Genomic DNA, 9,651 nt, shown 5'->3' with positions numbered 1-9,651 from the left:
TGTGTGTGTGTGTGTGTGTGTGTGTGTGTGTGTTGGTTCTGGCAGTATCAAGTCCGTGTTGTCACCTGAGCATGCGCTGTTATGTTCATCTGTTGCCAGTGTATTGCAATAGGGAACGTCTCCACTGTTGCCCACCGTTTGTTCATCTAGCGGAGTCATTTTGGTGTTGTGTTCTAGATCTATGTTGTTAATGAGACCACTTGAAACCCTAGATTTTGTGTATTATAAGTACAGGTTAATTATAGTGTTAAAGTAGCGTTTGTGTATGAATTGATGTGTAAGAAAGTTCCATCTGATGACAGTAATGAAAGAACCAGGTGATTAAAAAAAGAAAAAAACAAGACACCCTGTTTGCCACTTACTATTTATTATCCTATTTTTCCAGTGACTTGTTTCTTCTGTTTTTTCCCTTTTCTTCCCCATTTCCTTCCCTATTTTCTTCCCATTTCTTCCCTGTTTTCTTCCCTCTTCTTTTCTGTTTGTTCCACTTTCCTTTTCCGTTTTTCCATTGTGTCTCCTTCCTTCTTCCTATTTCTTTTTTTTTTCTTCCTTTTTTCGACATATACTGTTTTACTTCCTTTTTTATTTTCTATTCTTTGTTCTTTACACTTTCCTTCAGTGTCTTCCCTTTCCATCTTTATTTGTTCAGTTTTTCATTGTTTGCTTCTGTTCTTCCTTACTGTTTTCTTTATTGCTCGCTACCTTATCCCTTTCCCAGCCTACTTCCCCTGGGTGGAGTAAGTAGTCCCGTGGCTCCAAGGACACGGCAGCGGGAAAATGAAACTATGACTCTTCTCTCCTCTGATGTACGTCCCGAGAAATAGGGGAAGAGAGCAGTGACCTCCTCTCCTTTTCCTTCCTCCTTCTCTCCCTACATGTCTGTTGTGCTTCCTTCGTTCCTTCCTTCATTCATTTTTTGCCCTTTCCATCCTGTTTCTCTTTTTTTGCCTTATTTCATGCTTTTCTTCCTCTTTCCTTCATCTTTTATTCTTTTTTTCAGTTGCGTTTCCATCTTTTCTTCCTTTCTCCCTGCCTCCCCTCCCTTTATCTTATCTACTTGCCTTTTTTTCTTCCTGGCTCTCTGTAAACAGTGTTTCCTAGCTTCTTGTTGACCTTTCATCCTGTCTGCTGCTGTCTTTTTCCTTCCAGCATTATTTCCTAGTCTCCTACCCCCGTACCTTCCTGCCTTTCTGTTTGCTTACCTACCTTCCTATGTGCCTAACCTCCTGCCTGCATGCCTACCATCCCACCTGTCTGCCTTTTTCCTGCCAGCGTTTCTGCCTACCTCTCTGCATGCCTGCCTGCTCTCTTCCCATCTCCATTCCTTTCTACTGTCCTTTCCGTACACTCTTCCCTTCCTTCCTGCATGCTTACCTTCCTACATACCTTCCTTCGTCCCTGATTGTTTTCCTTCCTTTTTTTTTTTGCCTGCCCTTCTGCCTAAGGTCTTTTCTGCCTCCCTCTGTACCTATCTTTTTTCCTCCCTTTCCTCTTACATGCCTTCCTTCCATCCCTCCATCCTTCATCCTTTCCTGTCTACATTTTCCTTTTGTGATTATCTTCATATCTCCCCTCCTACCTGCCTGCCTACCTGTCTATTTTCCTGCCTGCCTTCATTTCATTCAGCTCTCGTTTCTGCTTCCCTGCTGATTTTCCTGCCTGCCTGCCTGCCTGCCTGGTGGCGTGGTGGCAGTGATGAGGGAGGCAGGTAGCGTGTGGGTTAAGCCGGGGGGGGGGGCTTAACCTTACCCCCCTACCCCCTTAAGCTTACCCCCACCCCCCTGTTATCAGCGTGAGTCTCTCTCTCTCTCTCTCTCTCTCTCTCTCTCTCTCTCTCTCTCTCTCTCTCTCTCTCTCTCTCTCTCTCCATTGTTTTGTCTGTCTGTCTCTTCATCATAACTACCTACCAACATCACATCCATCACCACTACCAGCGTATATTCTTTTTCTAATGCAGAGAAAAAGGAATCAAGTGTTGGTGAAAAAAAAAAAATGACTACGAAAAATAACCAGTGAAGAGAACTAATGTGCTGATGTTCTCTGACGCCTAGCAGTCCTCCTTCAACCTCACATGTCACCACTTGGGCACGCACCGTCTCTACTGAATACATGCCTAGTCTCATTCAAGACCTGTGTGATGGTGTTAGTGGAAGTGTTTTTATGATATTTTGGTGGATCGTGTGGTGGATCAATAAAGTAATTTTTTTTTTTTAATAACGAAATTCACGTATTCAGTCTGTTCCCTGCCCCACCTTGAGATTGAACTCGCGTCCTTTCGTGCAAGAGACCACTCCTCTAACCACTAGGGTTGTGTTGCTGAGGGCAAGGTCCCGTATTCTCGTTCGCGGTAGCACGAAAGAAAAAAAAAATTGAAATGGTTGACAGATTCTTTCTAGCCCCTTCATGACGAGAGGTCTTCCTTAAGTTTAATAAAAAACATGGAAGAAGAAAAAACAAACAATAGAAAAAAAATGCCATGGTATTGACAAGATTAAAAGAGGTTATTTTCAGCCTTTGCCAAGTTGAAGCCTAAATATAATTGCTTTTGAGTTGACAAGAACATTTATATATTTCAAAAACCATTAATATTCTCATGTATATTATTTATGTCTTTTATATCCATGTTAAAAAGATAGGCAACTACTAGGGACTATTAACCTCTTCAGCCCGTGGGACGTAATTTGTGTTTTTACATTGGTTTACGTCTGAGTATTTTTTTTTTTTTTTAGTTTAGGTCCTGGGGTAAAGGGGTTAAGGTGTAATATCCCACGTTAATGTTCTCTTCTCTTTTATTTATGCAAGAACGATGAATAACTTATATGAAAATATTTAAATGTATAGTGGCGCGTAAATATTTTCTTCTGTGTTATATATGCGAGCTGTGTCGTTATTAAAAAGATACGAATAACTCAGAGGACGATATTACGTGTACTAGGCAAAATGATTAGCTGAGGAACAGGCGTTGGGGAGCCCTCTGAGTCCACGAGAACTTGACCCACTCTTACAGGTTCCAAGTATATTATAATTTCATCTATATTCCCTCTAACGCAACCTCTCTCCACCCCACCCCAATAACCATAACCCCCTCCTCTATTTTTACCACCCTCTCCCCATCCATCACCCCACCATTTTCTCACCCCCACCACCCATTTCCATCCTTCCCTTGTTGTTATATCCCCTCTCTCACCCCTCCACACCCACTTTTTCACCCCTCCACTCCCCCAGCTTCACATCCACCCTCCCTCACCCCCACACTCATTCCCCCTCCACACCCTTTCACACAAAAATGATGCCTCTCCTCCTCCCTCACCACCCTAGCTCTAACCTCCACCCTTCCCCACCCTCTGGCTTCACCCTTAAATCACCAGCATCAGTCTTGACACCCTTATTTCGTTTTTTTTTTTTTTTATTCTTGCTTTAGTCGGACAATATCAGTCACCATCGTCACCACTATCACCACCACCACCCTAACTCATCACCATCACCACCTTGACCGGCCACAACAATCACCACCACCGCCAACCACACCATTGTCCACATCACCACCACCACCAACCACACCATTGTCCACATCACCACCACCACCAACCACACCATTGTCCACATCACCACCACCACCAACCACACCATTGTCCACATCACCACCACCACCAACCACACAGTTGCCCACATCACCACTTCCACCATCATCACCACAACCATCATCACCACCACCACCACCACCGACATCACAGTCATCTCTCCCACTTTCCCACACGCTCTCCCTCCCCTCCCACACACCCAATGAGAGAGAGAGAGAGAGAGAGAGAGAGAGAGAGAGAGAGAGAAGGAGACTGTAGATTTAAAAAGATGGAATAAACGGAGAGAGAGGGGGGGAGGATCGTAAACGTGAAAAGATTAAATAAACGGAGAGAGAGAGAGAGAGAGAGAGAGACGGGCGGGCCGCTAACAGCCCAACAATGACATCCTAACAAGGACAGTTAACAAGAGAGAGGGGGAGGGGGCTGCGACAAAGACAGGGGTAACACTGATAGCAATTACAGAGAGAGAGAGAGAGGGAGAATTGTTGGAAAGAGAAATGTGCACAGATAGAGATAGCAGAGCAGATTGACTGATAGATGAAAAAAAAAAAAAAAAGAGATTTTGAGAGGTTGATAGATGGGGGGAAAAGGTAGGTAGGTAGATAGACATTAAGATAGATAGGTAGATAGATGGATGGATGGATGGATGAGTAGGAAGATAGACGGATGGATAGATAGATCGGTAGATAGATGAGTAGATAGATAAATAGATTAGTAGATAAATAAATGAGTAGATAGATAGGTAGTCAAAAATAATCGTTGTATAGACAAGCAGTTAACTAGCCAAGCATTTAGAATAGTCAGATAAGTTAGATAATTACAGAACTATTTAGAGGTAACTAGTAGACAGACACAGATAAATAGATAGATAGAGGCAGAAAAGTTAGTTGACATGCAAATAACTAAGAAGACACAAAGATAGAAGTAACTAGACAGACATATAGACAGAAAGACAGATGGAGAGACATATAATAAGTAACTAGACAGACAGACAGTATGTAGAATTAGATCTCGTAGTCAAAGTCTACTCTATAACAAACAGCCTCGAAAGGAGCATAAGGTCTGTTGCTGTTTGCTTTCATTTGTACTCCTTTGTACTCTCTCTCTCTCTCTGTCTCTGTCTCTCTCTCTCTCTCTCTCTCCTGTTCACCTCCTGCTCCTCCCCCATCATAACCTCTCCCCCTCTCCCCTCCATCCTTCATCCTCCCATCTCCTCCCTTCCTCCTTCCCTAGATCTTGCCTCCTCCTACATCCTCCCTCCATCCTTCCTTCCCTCCATCCTGCCTCCTCCTATCTCCTTCCTCCCCTCTTCCCTCCCCCCCTCCAGTACGGGCAGAAGTAATTGATCAAGTTTCCCTCCGACTCTGCTCAATTTCCTCACCCTGGTTAAGCTTCCGACCCCTCTCCATCCCCTCATCCTCTCCCCCCCCTCTTTCCTCCTTTCCCCTCCCCCCATCTTTCCTCCTTTCCTCTCCCCCTGACTTCTCTCCTTCCTCCTTTTCCTCTCCCCCCTGACTTCTCCCTTTCCTCCTTATTTCCTCATGACTTCTCTCTTCCCTCATTTTCTTTGCCTCTGACTTCTGTGTGTCCTCTTTACCTCCCTACTCTCTCTTCCACTCCTCTTCCCCTGACTTTCTTTCCTCTCCCCCTGACTTTTTTCTTTCCTCATTCTCTCTCTCTCTCTCTCTCTCTCTCTCTCTCTCTCTCTCTCTCACCATATTCTACTATCCATCCTTTCCAATTTATTTTAGCATTCCCTTACTCCTCATCTTTCGCCTCTTCTCCCTTCAGTATCCTGTCACTCAAACTCCCTTACACAAGCGACTCATTCTCCCTCCCCCCTCTCTGACAACCATACCTCTCCCATCTCCCTGTCTATCCCTCACCCTCTCCAGCCAAATCCTGACCCCTCCTGACCTCATTCCCCTCATCCTATTCCCTCCCTTACCCTGATGGAGAAGGGAAGAAAAACAAATACGTGAAAAAGGTAGGGAACTCTTCAGTCACACCCACCACTGTGATGGATAATTGGTGGAGAGAGAGAGAGAGAGAGAAACAGACAGACAGACAGACAGACAGACAGACAGAGACAGAGAACACCCAGAGTATGCAATATAATGTATCTCAGTTCCCATTTTCTTTCTTACATTTATTACGTTTAACCCTGTATTCAACCCTTTAAATAGTTAAGGCACACTGAAGAATTTGGGGGGCAAACGAAAGGTGATTATTATTATTATTATTATTATTATTATTATTATTATTATTATTATTATTGCTGGGAAAAACCTGTCCATGTGAAAGGTTAATTACTGGGTTAATTAGTGTGGTAATTATCTCGGCCCTATATCGTACAGTAAAATGATAGAGGAAGTTAAGAGCATGGCACGTTCTTCTTCTTGGGACGTGAATCAAAGGAGAGAAAGTCCAAAATACACCCCTTACGTCCTGTGTTGTGTGTGTGTGTGAAGCAACAGGTTTGAGAAAAGGTGAGAGAGAGGGGGGGAGCTGTGACAAGGAGGGAAAGAGCAAGAAGGAGTAGAAGAAAATATGAAGGAGACGAAGTAGAAGAAAGAGGAGGGAGGGAGGAGAGCAAGAATAAGAGGGGGTGAAGTGGAATTAAGGGAGCTATTTCCTGCAATCAATTATCGACGTATTGTGCTCACTTCTCATCTTAGTCTTCTTTCTTCTTCGTCTTCATCTTATTCTTCTTCTATTATCATTATTATTATTATTATTATTATTATTATTATCATTTTCTTCGTCTTTTTTTTTCTTCTTCGTCCATCTCTGTTTTCCTCCGTTCGTCATTTCATCACCTTCATTCTCTCTCCCAATTCATTTTCCCTTCATCTCTTTACCTTAATTTATTTTGTCCTCTCCCACTTTCTTCTTTCTCTCATCTTTATTTACTCCCCTCTTCTTGCACCTTTCTTCATCTTTCTTTCCTCATCATTTTCTTTTATCATTATCCCCGTCTCTCCCTTCTCTCCTCATCTTCTTTCCCTTTCCATCTCTCTCTCTCTCTCTCTCTCGTATCACAGTCCATTTCTAGGAAGCTTTTATCTTTGTGTCTAATATCTTTTTCCAGCCTTTGTAGAGTCACATGAGAGAAAGAGAGAGAGAGAGAGAGACAGAGACAGACAGACAGAGAGACAGACGCGGACAGAGACCATAGACAGATAAATGAAGATGCATTGATATCCAGTCACAGACAAACAGGAAAAGATAGAGGTAGATAGATAGATAATAATGTGTGTGTGTGTGTGTGTGTGTGTGTGTGTGTGTGTGTGTGTGTGTGTGTGTGTAAGAGAGAGAGAGAGAGAGAGGAAGTGTATGTATCTGTATATGTACTGCATAGCATAAAGTGTTGGTATGTCGGGGAAGTATGTGTACTGCACGTCTCTCTCTCTCTCTCTCTCTCTCTCTCTCTCTCTCTCTCTCTCTCTCTCTCTCAAGTGGAGGAGAGAAGCGGTACCTCCTTCCTCCCTTAATGAGGAGTTTCTTTCCCTTTTGTCTCCCTTCCTCAATCCTTTCCTCCCTTCCTCCCTCCCTCCTTCCTTCCTTTCCTCCATCCCTCCCTCTCTCCCTTTTAGTATGTGAGACGGGAGGGTTTATGCGAGGGGGGAAAGGGGAGGAAAGACACAGAAGGGACGATAAAAGGAGTAGGATGGAAGGGAGAGAGAAGGGAGATTGGGAAGCAATGGGGGAAGGGAAGGTGAAGGGGGAGGAAAAGGGAAAGGGAGAAAATTAATTATGGGGAGAAAAAGAGAGGGACGAAAGAAGAAAGCGATAAATGAAAGGAAGAGGAAATCAAGGAGCAAGAGGAAAGGTGGGGGAAGGAGGATGGGAGGGGAGAGGAAGGAGGAAAGGAAGAAGGGAGGGGGAAATGAAAGGGAGAGGAAATGAAGGAGGGAATGGGGGGGGGCTGGGGTGAAAGGGAGAGAGCAAAGGAGGAAGTACAGGGGAGTGGACAGGAATGGGGAAAGGAAGAGGATGAGAGGGATTAAAAGGGGAAGTATGGAAGGTGTGAAGGAGAGAGAGAGAGAGTGAGAAAGAGAAACACAGCAATTTTACATACACAAAAATATGCTCTACCTTGCCCCTCCCTCCCCCTGTATTCCCCCGGGGTGGTGATTGTGTTAGGTCACCAGATGACCTATGGGGCGGGTCACGGGTGGGGGAGGGGGTGGAGGGCTTAGTAGAATGACAGTACGTGAGAGGGATGATAGAAAGATTGAGGGATGAGTGGATGGATGGATGGATGGATGGATGAATGAACCGGTATATAGAAGGATAGTTAGGTTGTCTATGCTGATGAATGAATTGATGGAATGATGGATGAGTGGATGGATTTTTTAAGCAGAAAAGAAACATCGGAAGGCTGAGAGCAACCAAAACTTGTGCCAGCCAACGAAAACTAAACAATATTAAAGATGGCCAACACTGTCAAGGGTATGGTTCCACTTAGCAGCAGTACACTGACATCCTTCTGTGCCATAATGATTAATTAGGTTACAGAACATAAGAAATCAAAATTTGTGTGGTATATGGGTTGGACTTTGACCCCATAAAACCTATTATTAAAAGACCTGTATTAAAAAACCTGGAAAACGTGTCTAAGTGTATTTTGCTCAAGGAACAATTATGCCAAGTCAGAAGCGAACTGGTGAAGAAAAGAAGGAATCGCACTAAGCAAAAGATGGTTTGGAAGAAGAAAAGAAAAAGAAAATTAGCAAATATTGTTGGTTTTCAGTATAGTGTGAAGACTTGGAGAGTGATATTCAGAGCCTTTCATTCAGGGATGTCTGGAAGCGTTGGATATGTAAACAGAATTAAAAAGATAAGTAGATAGTCAGATAAGATGGATGGATGAATGCATGGGTGGGTGAATGGATGGGTAAATACATATGGAGATCGGTGGGTAAGTTAGTATAGGATTCATTGTACATTAAATAGACACTTAGGGACCCAAATTGATAGTAGAGAGAGAGAAACCTGTCTCACACCCACCTCCACCGTTCTTGTAGCACAGATAAGGGAACCTCCACACATTGGCCAGATCCACCGCAAACCCGATCACCGACAGGAGGAAGTCCACCTTCTTGCCCCATGTCTCTCTATCCTCCGCCTCGCCTCCGCCGCCGCCTCCGCCGCCACCGCCGCCACCTGCCGCCGCCGCCACTGCCACCGTCTTCTTGCTGTCGCCGCCTGCCATCTGAGAGTCCACCGCGAGTGCTGTGAGTCCGGGGGTTGAAGTCACCGCTACACACACCCCTGACGGAAGAGAGAGGAGGGAGGTGGTGGTCAGGTGGCTAGTGAAGCAGTCTGTTGGCTCAAAGGACCTAAGATTAATTCGAGGTTAGTGAAGGGAACAGTTTGATTATTTGATTTTTATTAAGATAGACTACTGAACATTCACAACATGCCCCGATATTTCATAAAAATACCCCCGCTAGTACCATCATACCAATCCGAAGAGCGACAGTCCTAGCGTATATTCAGTGTGAACGGTGAGCGTTAGCAAGGGACTGGTGACATGAAGGTTTGTGTAAGTAAGGAGTACAGGGAAAGCGCTGTCGACTTTGTTCCCAGACTCGGATGAACACACACACACACACACACACACACACACACACACACACACACACACATTTCAGTGGCGTATTTAGTACAAGTTAAGCAGACGTTAATCACATAAGTAAGGTGACTTTTTTCTTCTGTACATAGAAGTAGCAAAAAGGAATATATCGGGACTTCCTCGGGTTGAAGGAGTAACTAGACATCAGGCTTCACTCATTCTCGCTACTAACCCCTTCACTACGGGTACCAGTCTCACTGTAATATTCGCGCCACCTCCAGACGAATCTATTAAAATCCAGAGAAGCTTGAGGGGGTTAGATATAGTCCCCTAAGCTGAATAAGGTTACTTGATGGGAGTAAGAATATGATAGGGAAAATAAATGTGCCATGTTTTAAGCACCTGTGTATCTGCCTATAGTCTGTTTTCACCTGACAGCGATCCTAAACTCCATCAGATGAGTGGATGGCCAAGTGTTGTCAGAGTGGA

The 9,651-nt window shown here is 44.2% G+C and overlaps 1 protein-coding gene across 1 annotated transcript in view; it reads right to left on the bottom strand.

Annotated features, from left to right (window-relative positions):
• DAT (Sodium-dependent dopamine transporter) overlaps positions 1-8,799 on the bottom strand; it is a 62,811-nt gene extending 54,012 nt beyond the window's left edge. Inside the window, exon 1 of the mRNA XM_080267752.1 lies at positions 8,595-8,799. Within this exon, the coding sequence (XP_080123878.1) occupies positions 8,595-8,799 (205 nt within the window). The remainder of the gene's footprint in view (positions 1-8,594) is intronic.
• Between the last annotated feature and the right edge of the window lie 852 nt (positions 8,800-9,651).

This window comes from Coenobita brevimanus, chromosome 25, assembly GCF_032717465.1.
Source record: "Coenobita brevimanus isolate Jiangsu-jjx chromosome 25, ASM3271746v2, whole genome shotgun sequence".
Classification (NCBI taxonomy): Eukaryota; Metazoa; Arthropoda; class Malacostraca; order Decapoda; family Coenobitidae; genus Coenobita; species Coenobita brevimanus.
Note: the sequence above shows the minus strand (reverse complement) of the source record. Positions and strands in the feature narration are given on the sequence as shown.